Source organism: Felis catus, chromosome A2, assembly GCF_018350175.1.
Source record: "Felis catus isolate Fca126 chromosome A2, F.catus_Fca126_mat1.0, whole genome shotgun sequence".
NCBI lineage: Eukaryota > Metazoa > Chordata > Mammalia > Carnivora > Felidae > Felis > Felis catus.
In genome coordinates this window covers 11461042-11481152 of record NC_058369.1, presented here as the reverse complement: position 1 = coordinate 11481152, position 20111 = coordinate 11461042, and the positions used below count along the sequence as shown (strand labels likewise).

The window sequence follows — 20111 nt, the reverse complement described above, 5'->3', positions numbered from 1 at the left end:
CCGGACCAAAACTCCCAAGATGCCGTGAAAGCCGATTCCAAGCAACCGGAAGGCCGACTGGGGCGACGGGCGGGTACGCCGCGAAAGCCAGCCAGTGGTGGTGTGCGGAAGGAGTGACGTATGCGCCTGGTCTTCCAGTAGCGGACGTCGGAAAGTGTGTTGAGCGCATGCGTCCTGTGGCACCCTAGAAAAAGGGGCTGCTGGCGGGCCGAGCTGAAGACATGGAGCAGGGCTACGGAGGTTCGTTTGGGCGGCTCATTTCGAGGTGGGGTGGCCAGGCGCTGCTCGGGCGACGCAGCCGCCGCTGCGTAGAGGGCCGCGGGGACAGGGCCTACGCCCGAGCACGGTTACTCCAGCCCGACCCAGCGGAGAGGAGGCCGGGGCGCGCGCGCGCTGCTCATTGGACCTCGGAGTCGTCGCTCCCAGGGCGCTGCGTGGGGATTGGCCGACGAGGCCTGAGGAGGCGGGCGGGGTTCGGCGGGCCGACGCTGCGGCGGGCTTCGGGGGGCGCCTTGGGCTGTCCTAGCCGTTTCTACCCCTCAGACCCGGCGGGACTGGCCCGGTCGACCCCGCCGCTCGGAGGTCCGCCTTCCCGCTTCGGAAGACCACAAAATGGCGGCGCCCGGGGGCGGAGCCACGGCACGAGCTTGTGGGGCGCCGGGCCCGCGGTTGGAGGCCGAGGGAGTTCGGCTGCCTATCTCGGGGATGTGAGGCTTGGCCGGGGCTGCACGCTGTGCACGTGCTCCGTCGCGCCGGTCCCGGAAGCCGTCCGGGCGGCGCTGGTCGGACCTTGCCCCACCAGTGCGCGGTCTCCGCAGGGGCTAGTGTCGGCGGGCGCCTGCCGCGTACGTGACTCGTGCTGGCCTAGGACAGGACTTCGAGGGTCAGGTGTTGGGTCTCGTGCAGAATTGCAAACCTGATGTGCCTTGGGGTGGTGGCAGTTTCTTGGCCTTCCTTCAGGCAGCCCCTCGTTGTGGCCTGGAGGTGTCTGGGGGCTGTGTAAGAGGGGACGTGCCTTTTCCCCACTTGGGCCGCAGGGTCTGCGGCAGGACGGATTTTCTCGAGCGACTGGCTCTGAGTGTCCAGAATCCGAGATTTCTAGGATGCTTTTGCTGTGCGCTGGAAGCCAAGTTTGTCCCTGGAGAACAGTTGATGTTGGAATACGTGGGGTGGGGGGCTTAACCAGGTGCCGTCCCTATCCAAGTATCTATCCGAGGTTGCGGAAGCAAGCAGTCTGATCTTCGTTACAACAGCTAAAGAAAGGCACTGATCTTGAAAGGTGGCAGTGTTAGGATTCAGCAGCAGGAATTGCAAGAGAGCTGTTGAGGTGCCTGGTGTGCTTGGGTGTCTCCAGTGTTCTGGGGTGGCTCACCCTGGCTTTCCCCGTCTTCTCTGCAGTCTACCTGGGTCTCGCAATTCCTTGCCTGCTTCCCACCAGATCTTTCAGCCAGTAACCCTGCCCTATGCACGTCCTGAGCGCGAAGAGGTTTTATGCTCCTGACTTCCTACCTGCCAGAACCCTTCAGGTTCCGGTTAGATGCTGGGGCCTCCTTGAGTCCTTCTGTGGCTTGTCCACCTCGAGTTATTTCTCGGGACTCGCTGAGCCTTGACAGTTGGTTCCTGACCATAGGAGGCACCTACATCTGAGTTCATGTCTCAGTTCTTCCATTCTCCAGCTCCATGATCATGGGCAAGTGCCAGCCTCTTGAGCCTCTGGGACAATAGGGTAAATACTATCTATCTGAAGGGGTGTTATGAGGTTATGTGATTAGTATATGGTATTTAGACTAGTGTTCTGTAGTTGGTCACTTGCCGTTAGGATCACTACTCTGTTTTTCTACCGCACAGGTGTAGAAAAGGCTGTGTGGCAAGGGAGACCGTAGCCTGCAAAGGGCAAACTTCAGCAATGTGTCTCTGAATCTCCAAGGCTTAGCTCTGTCATCTCTAAATGGCATTCGGGGACACCAACCAACATGTGCCCATTGCCTGTCATGTGTGGGCACACACTAGGCACTTGGCTAGTGGCTTGGGTTGTTCTGGAAAGAGAGACAGGGTATATTCCTGTTTTGTAAAGGTGAGGATCATTGACAGGTGTGGATGGCTGCCTGTGTCCAGCTCCGTTTGAGGCTCCAGGGACACAGAAATGAAGACGGCCCAGACAGATGCTGTCATGGGAGTCTGCAAGGGAGCCACCAGAGAGAGGACTGCAGCCCGGATGCCTTAGGCCAGGCGGAAGCCCTGGGACATGAAGGCCCAGGGGAGCATGGGAGGGAGGGTCCGTGGTCACAAAGAAGTGAGGCCTGGAGAGGCACAGTCGTCTCCAAATTCTGAACTTTGTTCTCAGTTATGGGGGACTTAGGACTGCTTGGTGGGTGGGCCAAACTGTATCCTAGTCCTGGGTTAGCTGGCACCTTGTCCTGTGTCATCCCGGGTTGTGAATGGAGGCTCAGGCCAAGCTTCCTCCACAGGCTACTGGCAGAGCTGGCCCCAAAGTCTATCCCCCCCACTCTTTTCTGCTTTGACCTCAAGCCTGTGTGTGGAGTGTGGTAATAGCAATCAGCCCGCTCAGGACTTTTAGAGGGACAGTGTTGTGGTTATGCTGCCTTCTTGTGAGGCTGGCACTGAACTGTCCTTGAAGGCGACCACTCTAGGTGCCTCAGAGCGCCTCAGAAGCACCCGTTTTCCGTGTGACAAATAGGATCCTAACTCACAGGTCTTCTCTTCACAGGCTATGGGGCATGGAGTGCTGGACCCACCAACACCCAAGGTAAGACTTCACGGGGAGGCGTGGATTCCACCCCACACACACCTGAGGCGCTAGCCTGCCAGAGCCCGGGACGGTGACCGTAACCTGGAGAGCGTGACAGGCACACTAGGGCTAGCCCAAGGATCTGGAGGAGACCTTTTCTGTAAAGGGCTGCATAGTAAACTTTTTTGGCTTTGGGACTATACGGTCTCTGCCATGCAAAAGTCCCAGAGATGTTTATAAAAAAACAGACGTGGTTGTGTGCCAGTAATATTTAAAGATACTGAAATTTGCATACCGTATAGTTTTCATACGTGGTGAAAGAGCCTTTATTTTAGGGATTTATTATTCAGAGCAAATAGCTGAGGGTATGATAAGAGATTTTTATGATTAATAGACTTTATTTTTTAGTAGTTTTAGACTTAACAGGGTTGAGCAGATAGTCTCCTTTCACCCCAGCAGTTTCCTGTATTATTAATATCTTGCACTAGTGCAGTATGTTTATTATCAGTAACAAGTCAATGTCAATACATTGCCGTTAATTACAATCCACAGTTTAAATTAATAGTCGCTGTGGTTGCACAGTTCTGTGAGTTTTGACAAATATATAAATGGTGCATTTCATGTCAAAATTCACATCATGAAATATTCTTTTTTTTTTTTTCTTTTTTTTTCCCTTCCCGTCTCCAACCATTTACAAAGCTAACACCCATCCTTAGCTTGCGGGCTGTACAAAAACAGGCAATGGGCTAGATTTGGCCTGGGGCCCTGTTTGCTGGCCCTGCTCTGGAATCTAGATCATAATGCTGGATGCTCAGGATGTTTAAAGGACCAGAATGTCCTCCCTGGTGGTGAGGTTGTCTGCTTTTTGCCAGCATTTGTTCCAGGGGATGGGATGAGGGCTTTCTTTGTTCTCTGACCCTGGAATTTGCCCCCAGCACCATTGAGGGTGGTGGGGTCACTTTTTCTCCCATCACCAAGTTTCCCAGGAGGAAGCTTTTTCCATGTCGCTTGGGTACATAATGTCCCCTTGCTTAGTTGAGTTGGGGACACAATCTTCCACTGATGTACTCACTGTGTTAGCGGTGCCTGAGCTCTGGCAAGTGGTGAGAACTGGCACTTTCAAAGGGTTCTGCCAGAGGATCTAGCCTTGTCCGCCTCTTGGCTGGTGGCCCACACTGGACACTTCCTGGGAAGGCTGCACTTGTCCTTTCTCATTGTCCTGATGGGGGAGATAGGCTTGCCTACAAGAGAAGTCTGGATCATGCTTAGCTGAGTAGAGCTGTAGGAAATGAGTTTTACAGCTAGTGGGCCCCAGCCATTCCTGGCCTCAGTGGCCAACCAGGGGTGCCCCTCCCACAGCACTGCCACAGCTGCCCACAGCCCTAGACCTGCGGTTGGTGGAGTAAGGTGACAGTTGGGGCTGGGGGGGTGGTGTGTGTGTCTCAGGCACTTTCATTCTGTAAACAAAGCTCTTGTCTATTTTTGTTTCTCTCAGGTGCATACGGAACCGGTGTGGCCAGCTGGCAAGGTAGGCCCTCTGGGGATCTGTGGGCGCGCAAGAAGGCTTCTGATTGGCCACCCGATCCCAGAGGGGCTGGGATACAGAGACCTAATCCCTCCCCATGCCCCCCCTATCCCCCCGCGTCCTATTCTGGCTGTGCCCACAGCTCTCCTGAAGGCTTGGCAGGCCCAGGCAGTGTCAGGAACTTGCTGGCAGCTGGGGATCGTGACTGTGTTATGGGAGCAGCAGCCCCAACTGCCATTCACGGGCTCTCAGCCACCTCTGGCTTTGAGTGGGGAGCAAGTGTTCAGATCTGGTGCGGAAAGCCAACCACTCGTGGCTGAGGCTCAGCCTCTGTCCTTCTCTTGCCGCCCCTTGGCGGGTGATATTTACAACGTGGGGTGATGCCAGCGCCACTTGGTTCCTTGACAGTCTTCCTTCTCTGTGGGCAGCGAGTGCTTCTCTCCAGATGTGGCTGCTGTAGACTGACCTTGGGGCCGCTGAGGTCTGATTTGGTTCTTCCTCCCCGTGGCAGGTTATGAAAACTACAATTATTATGGTGCCCAGAACACCAGCGTCACCACAGGAGCGACCTACAGCTATGGCCCAGCCTCGTGGGAGGCCACCAAGGCCAGCGACAGCCTGGGAGCTGGGGGCCCTGCCATGCACATGGCTTCTTATGGTCCAGAGCCGTGCACCGACAATTCCGACTCTCTCATCGCCAAGATCAATCAACGTTTGGACATGATGTCCAAGGAAGGAGGCAGGGGCGGGAGCAGCGGCGGTGGGGAGGGCATGCAGGACCGGGAGAGGTGATTATGGACCTGAGCCCTTCCCTGGGGATCCCACACCCCAGCTTTGTGCAGATGGCAGTGGGCACCCCCTCTTCCAGGGAGGGTTTTCCTCAGCTCCTTCCTGAACATGGAGTAGATGAGTTGGGCGTTATTGGGGCAGAGGTATTGTAATAGGACTTTCTGGTTTCCTGAGTGGTGGGGCTTAGGGTATGACTGTTAGCTAAATGACACCAGACTCCTTGTGTCTGCGTCAGGTACCTGTAGACCCTCTTGTTCTCACAGCCAAGGGCTCCATGCACCTCGTTCAACAACGTTCAAGGGGGATCGTTGGTGCGCTTTGCCTTCTGAGCTTTCAGGAGGGCTGCGTGGTGCCGTGTGCTGTTCTGAATGTCGTGAAGCCAGCTTTGCGGGAGACTTGCGCTTGGGCCCAGAGTGAAGTGATGGTTATGCTTCCTTTGCAGCTCCTTCCGCTTCCAGTCGTTTGAGTCCTATGACTCCAGGTCTTGTCTGCCTGACCACCATCCGTACCGCCCCAGCTACAGCTACGATTATGATTTTGACCTGGGGCCTGACCGAAATGGGGGCTTTAACAGTCAGTACAGTGACTGCCGGGACCCAGCCCGTGAGCGGGGCTCCCTTGATGGCTTCATGCGGGGCCGGGGCCAGGGCCAGGGCCAGGGCCGCTTTCAGGACCGGAGCACCCCCAGCACCTTCATGCGCAGCGACCCTTTCTTGCCGCCGCCGCCGGCAGCCTCCTCCGAGCCCCTTTCCGCTCCCTGGACGGAGATGAACTATGTGGGTGGGCGGGGCCTGGGAGGCCCCTCCCCCAGCAGGCCACCGCCTTCCCTCTTCTCCCAGTCCATGGCCCCAGACTTCAGTGTAATGGGCATGCAGGGGGCCGGCGGCTATGACAACTCTGCGCCCTATGGATGCGGCCGGTCACAGACCCGGATGAGGGATCGGGTAAGCCCTTGGGAAGTTCTCTAATCTGCCGACTTCTCAAACAGCTTTATTGGGGAAAATTTGGGTACTGTAAAATTCACTCATTTTTTAAGTGTGCAATTGAATGTTAGTAAAAACGTACAGAATTGCGCAACCTTCACCACCGTCTAATTTTACAGCATTTCCATCAATCCAGAAAGAAGCCAACCTCTGCCATTAGCAGTCACTCCCTGCTCTCTACTCCAGTCTTGACAACTGTTAATCTTTCTGTCTTTGTAGATTTACCTCTCTTAGACCTTTCACGGGAACGTGATCACATAATATGTGGCTTTTTGTGTCCAACTTCTTAGCATAAAATTGTGGGTGGTGGGAGGGTTCAACTACAGTCATCTTTGTTTGTTTTGTGACAAGATCAAAGATTTTTCCTGCCTTTGTTCTCTGATCTTACAACTTCTCCGATCTTCGTTTCTCTGGGGTTTCTTAATGGTCGGGGTAAGCGGTACATCGGATGTGCTTGTGTCTGTAGCCCAGACGGAGAGGGTTTGACCGCTGTGGCCCAGACAGCATGGGCAGGAAACGGAAGCAGTTGCACATCTACGATGAGCCTGACACCAAACTGGCCCGGGCTGACAGCGAAGGAGATTTTTCTGAAAATGGTATGCCCTGGGGGCCAGGAGGCCCGGGTGGGTGTGAGATGTGTCCGTTTTTGTGCTTGGCGCTCCTCCTGCCCGTCCATACAGTGGACGTGTGTTGAACTCCAGGGTGGCGCATATCACCCGCACTCCCATGGTCCCCACTGTAGTCAGGACAAGTGCTGGCTGCTCTGGGCGGTGAGCTTGGGAGGGTGAAAGGAGGGAGCCGGCTAACTACGGAGGGGCTGATTTTCCTTCTTCTTTGTGTCCGGTAGATGATGGAGCTGCTGACTTCCGGTCAGGAGATGAAGAATTCAGGGGTGTAAGTCCAACTTCACTGGTCAGCCTCCTTTGTTTCTGGTGTGGGATTTCTTCTTTACATTGTTACCCTCTCTCTCCCAAAGAGGCAGGAACAGCTTCTGTGGTAGACTTGACTGCTGTGTGAGTGGATTTAAGAGTCTGACTTGCAGCTCAAGATTTGTACTTCTAACAGTACTTCCCTTCCTGGGGCTCAGTTGGTTGAGTGTCCGACTCTTGATTTCTGCTCAGGTCATGATCCCAGGGTCGTGGGATCGAGCCCTGCGTCTGGCTCTACACGCTGACAGCTCAGAACCTGTTTGGGATTCTCTCTCTCCCTCTGCCCCTTTCCCCCGCTTGTGCGCGCGCACTCTCTCACTCTCTCTCTCTAAAACAAAAACCAACGATGCTTCTCTTCCTGAAAACACTCCCAGCCCTTCCCCCACAGACACTCCTGTGTCCTCAGTGATGTTCCTAGCTCCGCACGTGGTAAGTGCAGTGGGCTGTGTGCGCTGAGGCTTTCAAACTGGCACGGAAGCCTTACTGCCCGCTTTGTGCTGGTGCTCAGCTGCCTCCATGTTTTTCCGCCTTCAAAACCAATCATGAGAGACAGGCATTTAAGGCCAACTCTTAGCCAGGACCATGCACAAGCACCTAGGGAGTCGGCCTTTGCCTACCCGTCCCACTCCCTGCAAATTCTGATCCATGTCTGGGGCAGGGCCTGGAGATCTGAGTATATGAAGGTCTCAACCAAGTCCTTCTGATGCTCAGATGGGTGGGGGGTCGGGGAGGCAGAATACAGTGAATTTTCGGGTTTTTCTGGGCGAATCTTACTTGCTCTTTATCTAGCTTCCCTAGATTTCGAGTCTGGGATCTAGATATTCTGTGTATCTGCTGCTGAGTAATTTAACCTTGAGCTTGATGGCTAAGAAATGGGCAGTATTGCACTTTTCAGTTAGGTGCATTTGTTATTACCTTGATAAATGTAAACAGATGGCCTGGAAATTTGGTAAAGCTCCTTTTCAGTAAAGAGTGCTGGAACTAGCATCCCACAAATCAGGGTTTCTTGATATAGAGCTGACGGATGGGCTGTTGGCATTCCCATGTGCAGAACTGCGCTGGTGTGTTTGCCAGAGGGAATTCTTTAGCTTTAGAAAGAACTGAAAGAGGGCCACTGACTTTAATAAAACAGCACTTTAGTCGTTACAGAATCTCAGAAGGCAACCAGGAATAGTGATAGGATACACACAGCCTCTATCCCACTGCCCTGAGACTTGTCCTGACACATCGTGACCAGGTGGTGGCAGGGTGCTAGGTTGGTTGTGGAGAGTTCTGGAAACTCCACCTCACCGTCCAACTTTGTGTGTGCCCTTTTTCAGGAGGACGAGTTCTTTGACTCCGGGAGGCAGAGAGGTAGGCATCGCTCCATGTCCCTCTGAGCTTTGCTGTGACTGCCCGGCTCCCGGCCAGGCTGGACTTCTGAGCAAGCCCAGGGCCTGGATGGAGGGCCTGGCGGCTCAGGGCAGAAGAGGGGCCGTGGCCACCGGGTGGGCCTTGGCCGTGGTGCTCACCCCCAGGCTTTGCTCCAGTGCTTAGAGCAGCACTTGCTGGAAACAGGTCTGTCTGCCTCACTTGATACAGGCTGTCACGAGAGGGGGCAAACCTCATCTCTGAGTATGTGCAGCAGCTTGCAGTGGCAGGGAAGGGAGAGTCTCAGAAACGCAAGAAAGAAAAGAAAAGGTGCTCTCCAGCCTGTCCGCTCTGTTCCCTATTGGCCTGTTGCAGGTCCCTGTACTGTTTTTTCCTGGGCTTCTTTCTTTTCACACTTCCCTGCGTTGCCAGCCCAGCGTTGTGCTCTCAGCCTCTGTGGTGGGCATGCTGGCGGCAGCAGCACACATGGCTGTGTGGAACTGAGTTCAGACACCTTCCTGGGTTGGGAGCTGGGGGTGGGGGGTGGGGAAGGGGAGGGCCTGTCACGTGCACCCAAGCCCGGGTCCTCCAGAGATATTCCCTGCTCAGCAGGCCTCATCAGTGCCATTGTGGGAGACCGAAGAGTCTCAAGTAAGCGGCAAGAGCAGAGCAAGGTTCAACCCTTTCAGGGGGGTGTGGAGAAGCAGCCTGAGACACCGTGGCCTTGATCTTGCCATTTGTTTCTTTTCCTGTTCCCATTGGTCTGTCCATAGCTGGTTTTCCCCAAGAATCACAGGCTGGCTCCTTTGTGGCTCTGCTGCCATAAATCTGCAGGCCCCTGGCTTAGATGCTCCTTCTATGTGTTTAGACTTGGCCAACCCTCTGAGGCCCTCCCACATTGTTTATTGAAGTGATTACTCCTATGGCTTGGGACCACACAGCAGTACGCAGCTCATGCAGCAGGGTAAATGCTAAAGCAAAGGTGACATGTTTATTGCGCGCAGGTCCTGCTACCTACCCGGGATGACTTTGCTATTAAACAACAGTAATAGTTTCAGGCAGTGACCTCTTGCCAAAAATCCCACACGCCCTTTTGAGAGGCTTCTGAGCAGCGCACGCCGGTCGCCATCTTCGTGGGACAGTCTCGTGACTGGCATCAGGGGTAGGGGTTACAGTTCAGATGCTTATCCAACCTTTTTTCAGTGTCTGGCCCTGGCCCTGAGCCGTGGTGACCTGGCCTGGCCTCGCTTCACGCCGGGACGCTGGGCTGCACAGCGCTCAGAGGAGCCTCTGCGCTGGCCCCAGGGGACGGACGGAGGACCAATTGGTCTCTTCCCACTTTTGTTTCTAGGACTGCTTCCCTCGTAGCCCTGGGAAAGCCCTAGATGGACGGTTTTTGTGAGTGGAAGATAGAGTTCGGGCCAGCAAGGACTGTCAGACCTGCTGAGGCCCTAGTTCAGAGGAGGCTGACGGGACAGTCGTCATGGTCCACCTAGAGGTGGGACGGAGGGCGGTAGAGCGGCTTGCTCTATTTTCTGAGGCCTTCCCGCTGCTGCCTCTTATCTGGGAAGAATCGCTTCTCTCTCTCCTTAAGTGATTTTGGGAGAAGACCGATGGCAGGGCACTGGATCAGAAAAGCAGGATAGGGAAGGACAGAGAGAGAGCAGGTGGCTGTGGTGTGAGTGGGATGGGCAGGCCGGGTCCCTGGCCCATCCCAGCCTCGTCACACCATGGGGGCATGTGAGCGGACTCCCTGAGAACTCCCAAGGGTTCTCATCAAAGGCCTATCCCTGTTGGGAGCCTTTGACAGACTATTGGTGCCTCAGGGTATCCTGACCCTGCTGTGTTGGAGGTGGCAGCAGGCACGGGGTGCCTGGTGGTGGCCGAGCCGTGGTCCCCACCAAGCCCTGGTGCTCAGCATCTCTGCAGGCTCCTCAGGGCGTCTCGAAGGGACTTCTCTGTTACAGGAGAGAAGGACGATGAGGATGATGAAGTAAAGAAGAGAAAGGAAAAGCAAAGGAGGAGAGACCGCATGCGAGACCGAGCGGCAGACAGGTGAGGAGGCAGGCCCGGGGGGAGGTTGGCAGGAACCCGGGCACTGGTGAGGTTCTCCTGAGCTCATCTGTCTTCACTGCACGACGCAGGAGCGGTCTGGTTTGATCTGACTGTGGTGTCTGTCAGGAAATGCAAGTGAGGTCGAGAGGAGACAAAACTTGGGAGATGCCGATGGCACTACGTTCTTGCCAGTGAGTCGCTGGCCCGCATGTGTCCAGCAGGGGGCGCTATTGCTCTCCTGCCGACCGGTAGGGAGTTTCCCAGTCCATGGCTTATATCTGTCACCCCAGACAGGTGAACTTCAGCAGAGCTGCTAAGAAGGTGCTTTGGGTGTCTTGACCAAATCCCGACCCCCTCTGGAGTTCGGCATGGCAATTGTATACGTTTAGGTGCTACTTTACTTTACAAATTTAGTCTCTAGGTATAAAAAGAATTGCAAAAGTGCGAAGGGTGTTGGTGTGACCACACCATGTGCCTCTCTGCCTTTTCAGTGATCAGGTGGCTGCTGACTAGAAATGGAAACCACTGGTGGCCTAGTGAGTGCTTGGTTGCTCAGGACTTGACTGCTCGCGGCTGTTTCTCTACACACAGGCTCTCTGTATGACCTGATGGGGAATCCTTTATGGCTCAAATGGGGTGGTGCTTTTCCTGTGCAGAGAAGTGCAAAACAGATGTTAGCAAAAGAGCTAACTGTAGAGGCAGGAAAGCCAGGAACTGGAAAGTAGGCACTTCCAAGTGTTAAACAGAAATTCATCGAAACATTTGTTTTTGTTTTTGTTTTTATTTTTAGTTTTTTAAGTTTATTTACTTATTTTGGGAGTGAGCAAGCAGGGAAGGGGCAGAGAGAGAGGGAGAGAGAGAATCCCAAACAGGCTCTGCACCATTAGCACGGAGCCCGATGTGGGGCTCAAACTCATGAACCAGGAGATCGCGACCTGAGCCGAAATCAGGAGTCGGGCGATTAACCAACTGAGCCACCCAGGCGTCCCTGAAATGCTTGTTTGTAAATGAATAAGTAACGAACGATGGCTAGATCAGGTCTATTTCCATGCTGTATGAGAACGGAGATGACATTTTCTCCAGAAGGAATCTTTAGACTCCACCCTAGTGACAGAGGGTCCTCAAAGAGACTTGGAGAAATAGTCACAAGGAAGCGTGAACCCTGTATTTATTTGGTAGCTTCCTGAGAGTTGTACGCATTCGTACACATAGGGCCCCAGAACTTTTTCTGTGCACTCCTCCAATGAGAGTATGTGCAAAAGTAAATGTCATATCTTGTCCAGAGAGGAGAAGCCTGCCATCGGGGGCCGGCAGCAGTCTGAGTTGGTAGATGAGGACTCCTGAGTGCCACCCGGTCCATGCTATTACCCCATGTGCGCCAGGGCCTCCTGGGCAGAGCCGAGGGAAGCAGCGCCCCGCTCTGGGGGCATAGGGCTCTGCAAGCTGCTCTCCTCTTGCCCTACAGCGTGACTGCATTTGTGAGATTTTGAAAGCAGGCAACAAAGAAATGTGGTTTTAGCTGTAAAATTTGATATGACAGGTCTTTACATTGAGTCCCATGGGAAAACTTATCTTGGGTTTTATAGGTTTTAAATTGTGTAAGGTCTTCCAGGAATACCCCCTCACGGAGGTTACCTCAGGGGTGCCTGGGTGGCTCAGTCCATTGGGCATCCGACTTCAGCTCAGGTCATGATCTCGAGGTTCGTGGGTTGGAGCCCCACTTCGGGCTCTGTGCTGACAGCTCAGAGCCTGGAGCCTTCTTTGGATTCTGTGTCTCCCTCTGTCTCCCTGCCCCTCCCCTGCTCATGTCCATTCTCTCAAAAATAAACATTAAAAAGAGTATACAGCGGTGTCTGGGTGGCTCAGCGGTTGGGCATCTGACTTCGGCTTAGGTCATAATCTCGCAGTTCATGGGTTCAAGCCCCACGTTGGGTTCTGTGCTGACAGCTCAGAGACTGGAGCCTGCTTCGGATTCTGTGTCTCCCTCTCTCTGCCCCTCCCCCAATCAATGAGCTTGCTTGTGTGCTCTCTCTCAAAGATAAACATGTAAAAACAATGTTTTTAAATGAGGTTATCTCATGTTATTCTGGTGGCTGCAGAAAGAAGTTATGGAATTACTATGCCCCCCCCCCCCCCCCCCCAGAGCAGTGGTCTGGAGGCTTTTAGAGAGTCCACAGTTTTGGAAAATCTCCACCTTAGGGTGCTCTCTTAGGGGCCTTTGGGCCCAGCAGACTGGAATGGTGCATGAATCACCTCCCTGAACTACTCGCAAGGTTTTACTCCCATTCTTGACATGGGGAAACCTGGGGTAATGGCTACTCTGATGCCCTGTGCGAAGTCAGAAGTCTTGGTATAGAAATTGCTTTCCCGTTTCCATTGCAGTTCTGACTGGAGGTGAACTGATTGCATCATTGCTCTTTTCGTCTTCCCTCTCCAGGATTCAGTTCGCCTGTTCTGTGTGCAAGTTTCGTAGCTTTGAAGAAGATGAAATCCAGAAGCATCTACAAAGCAAATTTCACAAAGAGACACTGAGATTTATAAGTACCAAACTCCCTGACAAGACCGTACAGTTCCTCCAGGTAAAGCACACTTGGTGTCCATCACAGTGTTTCCTGATGGGCCTGCCGGAGTCGGATCCCTCACGGAGAAGGGACGGGGAAGGGAAGTATGAGGCCTGGGCTTTCCAGAATAACAGTGTACAAGTCCCAGGTCCGAGGGAGAGCCGAGCGCTCTGGCCATTGTAGTTCCCGCGAGCTGCTCGGAGAGCCATGTCCCCGTCCCGGGGCGGCTGAGACAAGGCTGTCCTCCTCCAGGGGCTTGGCAGCCGCCCTCAGTGAGCCGCCTCTGGTGCGGCCGGGAGACAGGCAGACACAGCGCCCTGCCATTTCATTCGGTGCCATCTTCTCTAGGAGTACATCGTAAACAGGAATAAGAAAATTGAGAAGCGGCGTCAGGAGCTGATGGAGAAGGAAAGCACAAAACCCAAACCAGACCCTTTCAAAGGTGAGTCGTGGTCTTGGGGCGCGCGGCTGGGTGCAAAGCCAGCCCGTTGTAAGGTTGCTGAGCATGTGACCTGAGGACCCTCGGGTGGGACACCTAGCAATGGATAGAAGCCCTTGAGTGTGTCTAATGCAGGTCACTTTACTGGTGGCTTTTCGGAGTGATACTACGCCCCCTGATGTTTCTTCGTCCTTTGTATGAAATGACCAGATGGATGAAAAAAGTTGAGTAAAATTGCCCAGTGCAGATGTGCTTCCGTCTGCTAGCACAGACCCTCCTGCTAGAGGGCGGGTGTTGCCTGTCACAGATTTCTGCCCTAACCCGATCCTTGGGGACGAACCCACCAGGACAAAACGTGGGCCCTGTTGGGGAGCAGGAGGACAGTATCACCTGATGCTGTCCCAAATTGCGCCAGACTTGGGTTGTACCCATAGGGATCGGCCAGGAGCACTTTTTCAAGAAGATAGAGGCGGCTCACTGCCTGGCTTGTGACATGCTGATCCCCGCGCAGCATCAGCTCCTCCAGCGGCACCTGCACTCGGTCGACCACAATCACAACCGCAGGGTGAGTCCCCTCCTCGTGCCGAGCCAGCCGAGCCTTTCCAGGCTGCCACCGGTGGGACACGGGGCCTTCTGTGTCTTGTGGGGAATGCGAGCATCTTGAGGAGCTTTTTAACATACTCTGTTGAGTCTGTCATTTCGTCAGTGGATTGTAAGACACGTCCGAATTTCTGTTAAAATGTGAGAAAATGTGTTACTTAACAACGGACTTCAGTAGAGGAGGTGAAATTCTCCTGGTTGAGAATGTTCCCTGTAAGCCACACAGGTAAATTTCCTAGTTGTTGACAAACCAGATTTCCTATAAGCTGAGGCTGAGGGCCATTCAGAGCACAGTGGCCTGGGGGTCCCAGAGTTAAGAACGGATTGGGGCTTAACTAGCTGGTGGGGACTGAGGCTATAAACGTGTAGACTCAGGGTGTTGGCAGGTTTTTTATAAAGGGTCACGTGGCAGATACTTCCATGGGGTCTCTTGACATGTCAAGTCTGCTGCTGATGGGCACCAGCAGCCAGAGTACAGAAGTAGTGGGTGTGGCCGCATGTGTCCCCTAAGCTCACTTGCTGAGCCCTGGTTTTTGTCTCTGTCCTTCGTTCACCCGACTATCAAACGGAGATGTCAGTACCTGCCTGTGCATCTCCTAGTTGATTAAAGATCATCCAGGAAACACAACACAAATAGGCAGTATCGTTTCAGTGGGCCAAGATCAAAAATAATCCAGGTGGTTGCAGAATCCCTACTTCTGCCGTTGAATTTACTCATAAAGTCACCTTAACTCAAGAAACTGAAAAGAAAAAACTTGTCCTTTTCCCATGCTGAGTCCGCATAGCATCTGATGTGTAAATATTCTCGTTTCATGCTTGTTCGTGCACACGGTACCTGGCAGGCCCTGGTGTGTCAGTGGTGATCAGACTTTTCTACACTGTCCCAGTTCCAGTGTCTCTCCAGGGCCTTCTTTCCTTATGGGAGTCTGGCATTTTGGGACTTGCCACTTGCCACAGTGAAGAAAGATACTGGTCTTTTTCTTGTTTAGGGCTGATCCCAGGGCAACTCAGGGTAGCCTGGCTAGTTTTCTTGCTCCTTGCTGCACACCAGGTCTAAAAGTCCACGTTTGGTTCCCTTTGCAGTTGGCTGCTGAACAGTTCAAGAAAACCAGTCTCCATGTGGCTAAGAGTGTTTTGAACAACAGACACATAGTGAAGATGCTGGAAAAATACCTCAAGGTTTGTGCTTAGGGGTCCAGTGTACGGGAGAAGATTTTGGAATGGAGGATGAACTCTACAAGTGCAGAATTGCACCCAGAGTACAGTATTTAGCATTTCTAAGTCTTTTGAAGAATCAAGGGACGCCGGAAGGTGTCAGGTTTGGCAATTCCATGGCGGTGGGTTTCCTGCGACCCCCCCTTGCTTGCGTGGGGTCTGGGACACGGTCCTGCTTGATTTGCGCCTACAGTGGTGCTGGCTCACCATGGGAAAGCTTGAATATCCATGAAATCCTGAGCAAGTGATTGTGAGATGCTTAAAGAAGAATGCAAGTTAGATGCTAACTATCCAGGAAAGAAGCCAAAAAGAGACTTGCTGGCAGAGACAACCAACAAGAGGGAGGGGGAGGAAAGAGCTGGTGGTGCCACGACTACTGTGCCTTAGTGACCCGAGCAGAGTAATAAAAAGTCCCAGAGAGGGTGCCCCAGAGAGAGGTCCGGCTGGAAGAGCCCCTGGTTCCTCCTTGGGAAGCCCATCTGTTAAATGCTCAGCCCCAGACCTCACTGTTTGGGGCTGGCAGTTAGGCTCCAGCGCAGCCTGACTGGAAGGATCTGTTTGCCCACCTCTCATTTATTGAATCTGCCAGTATTGGATGCTTCGTGCTACCCGGTAAAAAGGCATCACAGAATCTAATTTTTTTATTGCATTTATTTTTTTAATCAGAGAGCACACACGTGTGCGAAGTTCGGGGAGGGAGAGGGGGAGTCTCAAGTAGGCTCCATGCATAACACAGAGCCTGACGCTGGGCTCGATCCCACAACTCTGGGATCATGACCTGAGCCGAAATCAATAGTCAACTGGACGTTCAACTGACTGAGCCACCCAGGCGCCCCAAGGCATCATAGGATCTACATAAATAACCATGACTGGTCAGTGTTTTGTGTCATGGCTTAAACAGATTTAAAGTTTTTTTTTTGTTTTTTTTGTTTTTTTTTTTTAACGTTTTATTTATTTTTGAGACAGAGAGAGACAGAGCATGAACGGGGGAGGGGCAGAGAGAGAGGGAGACACAGAATCGGAAGCAGGCTCCAGGCTCTGAGCCATCAGCCCAGAGCCCGACGCGGGGCTCGAACTCACGGACCACAAGATCGTGACCTGAGCTGAAGTCGGCAGGTTAACCGACTGTGCCACCCAGGCGCCCCAAGGCATCATAGGATCTAAATAAATAACCATGACTGGTCAGTGTTTTGTGTCATGGCTTAAACAGATTTAAAGTTTTTTGAGTCAGGTGTAGACGCAAGCTTCAAACACCATATTTTATGTATTCGTATATTTAAAAGATTTTTTTTTTTAAGTCATCTCTACGCCTACTGTGGGGCTCGAACTCACAACCCTGAGACCAAAAGTCGCATGCTCCACTGACTGAGCCAGCCAGGCATCCCCTAAACACCATATTTTAAAACCTGTTTCCTAATCTGCCGGTGGTGACGTTTACTTTTTCTAAACTAGAGGCAGTTGTAGCATACGCTGAAAGAAGTTTGGTTTCTCAGAGTCTGACTTGGGTTCAATCCTGATTGATGCTTAATAGTCGTGTGGCCTTTGACAAGTTGCTGAGACTCATTTCCTTGTCTGCAAAATGGGGCAACTCTTATATAACCAGGGCTGTGTACTTAAACTAAAATTTGAAACTCAGCTTCCTGTTATGAGGATTTTCTTGCTTTAATTGGGTTAAGAAATCTTAGGTCTTTTTGAACTTCACTATTAATTATATGCTTGGATTAAAAAGTGCAAAACCGGGGCGGGGGAGCAGTTATTGTGTTAAATATTTGTAAATACTCTCCTCTAAATTTTACAAAGCCTTTGAAGAAGGGGGAAAAGTATCTTTCAAAAACCCATTGCAGAGATTGAAATTACTAATGTTAAAACCAAGAATACCCCCTTATTCTGCTTACACCATACGCCCTAGCTAACTAAATAAGAAAATTAAAGTTAAAAGGCAAAACAGTTGTGGTGAAGCTTTTCTGGATCCATAGGCCCTGAGCACCCGTAGGATTAACCCCCCTGCTGTAGTTGAAGGCATTTCTGTTGTTGAGGGGGCATCATAAGAACCCGGACTCCTGGCCGCCTGGGCCACCTTCAGCCTTTCATCTGGACAGCTCTGTAGGCCGCATTGACCTTTTCCTCTTCTTGGCCAGGGTGAAGACCCTTTCACCAACGAAGCCGTTGATCCAGAAGTCGAAGGAGATGACAATTTAGGAGGTGAGGATAAGGAAGAGACACCTGAAGAGGTGGCTGCGGAGGTCTTAGCTGAGGTTATTACGGCAGCAGTGAGAGCCGTAGACGGGGCGGGAGCGCCTGCTCCGGAACGCAGTGAAATGCTGGCCGAAGGGGAAGGCCCCGTGGACTCGGCGGAGGCCACTTGTGGCCCCCACTCTGAACAGCTGGGAGAAATGGAGACACCGTGTGGCACGGCATCTGAGAAGGGCAGCGCTGAAGCAGAGGCTGGGGGTGAAGCCGCCCTGGCCAGCAATGAGGCCGCTGAAGCTGGAGGCGAAGTGGCAGCAGAGGTGGAGGGCGCCGAGGTAGCCCCTGCTCCTGCCCCTGCCCCTGCCCCTGCCCCTGCCCCTGCCCCTGCCCCTGCTCCTGCTCCTGCCCCGGCTGCTGCGGGAGCCAAAGAGAAGCAGACGGAGCAGACGGATGCAGAGCCCGAAGGTGACGTTCCCACAGACTGAGCCTCCTCCCCGTTTCAGGGGATGTGTTTCAGAAATGCGTTGCTCTCTCTCCTTTTGCATTGCTCTCTCTCACTGTTTGTAAGCAGTGCTAGGTGTGTTACTGGAATATGCTGGAAACTTTGTTGAAGAGACCCAGCCATTTCCTTCCAAAAAGTGTACCTCACGGGCTTGTGTTGCAGAGTTGTCTGGCTTTCTGCCTTGGTTTAAAGGCTGCAGAAGTTGTACATTCCCCCAAGTGGCTGTGAAATCTCTCTACACTGCAGTTGAAGTAATAAAAGTTGGGTAATTAGATTTTGATGATATTTTGCTTGTTAAATACAGCAACTGGCTGAATGCCCTTTTTATTATTATTGTTTTTTTTTTCTGAGAGCAGCTTAATACTAGGGTATATCTTGTTTTATAAAGGGTTTTTTGTGTTTTTTTTTAAGTTTCAAGAATTTGCTTTGGCTTCAGTTTTTGACCTGCTTCGGGAGCACACCGTGTGTGGTGTGTGATCCTCACAAGATGTAGCAGAATCTCGTTAACTTGATGTTGGTTCTGTCACGTCAGTGACCTCTTCTCAAAGGCCTCATGAATCTGACAGACTGGCACCCTTGGACGCCCTCCCGCTTGCCCCTCAAGAATGAGGACATTTTGCCTAGGGCATTATTTTCCCAATCTTTAGTCTTTGGTGTATCACCTTTATAGTTTTTGTTTTGTTTTTACCTCATTTGTGTTCCACCTTTGTTACTTCAGGGTTGGGTTTTTTTTTTTTTTCTTAAAGTGAGTTGCTTCTACAATATATTTAGAAAGAAAACTTGGTGTCACTCCCATGAATGGAAAACAAATATAAATTGCCATAGATAGATGCTATCTGTAAGAAATGAATACAGTGAAATACACACATTTCAAATACTACCCCTTTGGAGGTTTAGGGATCTGGGAAAGTTAGCCTGTGTAAAAGGGTAGGAAGCGAGTTATACTTTGATATAATCAAGAGAATTGAAAGACGCTTCCCTTTTGAAATGATACTGCTGGGCCTGTTTCCCTGCAAAGCTTTGAACTGTCTCACTCGGGGAAGCATCGGCGGGGGGGGGGGGGGAGGGGGGGTGGAATTTACTAGATAGTAAAAGACTTGAGGAGCACCTGTTGTGCACAAGGTGCTAATCCCTGATAAAAGTTAAGATATGGGCCCTGCTCTCAAGGAGCTTTATTGGAGACGAGATGAATATTTATGAAAGGTCAATATAAGAACTAGAAACAAATAAATTGCTCAGTAAGCAAGAAAATGGTGTCTGAATTGTGTCTGTCATCACCACTACACAGAGGTGCCTTAGTTTGTGTGTGCCCTTTGAAGTGTCTTCTCTCGAGGCAAAAAGGTTGGTGGCACATCAGTAGTCTGAAAAAGGATGACAGAACGATGAAACTGTTCTGTTCTGCTTCTCTTGTAAAATGCACTCCACGGCCTCTCATTAAACCTATCTAAACTTCCGTGTGGTCCTTCCACGCCCACCCAGTCGTGAAGTGACATGAATCGTTTTATTCCTCAATTACACTTAAACCAGGCCCTGGTTCCCCGAGATGGGAGTAACTACTTGGATTGCAGAGAGGGATGCCCTTCTGACCCAAGAAGACAGGAATAAACTGCAGGCTTCCTCCTTTCGTTATTTCCCACGTGCAGAGGAGAAACTGCAGGGGGAGGTTAAGTAACTTTTAGGGTCACCTACCAAACATGAAGGTACCCAAATTATGCACGGATCTGTGGGACACCACTGGCCATAAACTTGACCGAGAGTACCTTTATTAAAAAGGGTTTGGGGAATTTGGTCAACCCTGCTATTCCCAGACAGAAAGATCTTAGAAACAGCCTGATTTCAACTTCATGTCACCCCTATTGTGGGCTTGTGTGGTTTCACTGAGTTTTTATGAAATTATTTAATACAGTTGCTAATGGGTAAACAATACAGTGTAAAGAGCAAAGTGCTCATTCAGGAGTACATCAGGGGAGGCTGGCTGGCTGTTGGAAGAGGACGTGGCTCAAACCCTGGGTGCTAAGTTCGAGCCCCACCTTAGGTGTAGAGATTTCTAAGAGGGTGCATAGTCATTAGTGTTACTAAGTCCCCTCCAATTAAATTTTGGACCATAAAAAAGCCATTTCTACTGCCTGACAACCTGGCTGAAAGTGGGCCTTGCTCACACAAGTGTGGCCAGTAGTGATTAGACAGGCACAGGAAAGTTCAGGAACTAAAGAACAAACAGAAG

At 51.9% G+C, this 20111-nt stretch overlaps 1 protein-coding gene across 1 annotated transcript; it reads left to right on the top strand.

Moving 5' to 3' along the window:
- Positions 1-3: 3 nt before the first annotated feature.
- On the top strand, positions 4-18161 carry AKAP8 (A-kinase anchoring protein 8). The gene is made up of 14 exons (XM_011289980.4): positions 4-240; positions 2729-2767; positions 4245-4277; positions 4786-5062; positions 5506-6007; positions 6513-6642; positions 6894-6940; positions 8295-8328; positions 10293-10380; positions 12818-12959; positions 13290-13383; positions 13815-13945; positions 15064-15159; positions 17334-18161. The coding sequence occupies exons 1-14, from the start codon at positions 222-224 to the stop codon at positions 17868-17870; spliced, it is 2169 nt and encodes a 722-aa protein (XP_011288282.3). The 5' UTR covers positions 4-221; the 3' UTR covers positions 17871-18161.
- The last annotated feature ends 1950 nt before the right edge of the window (positions 18162-20111 follow it).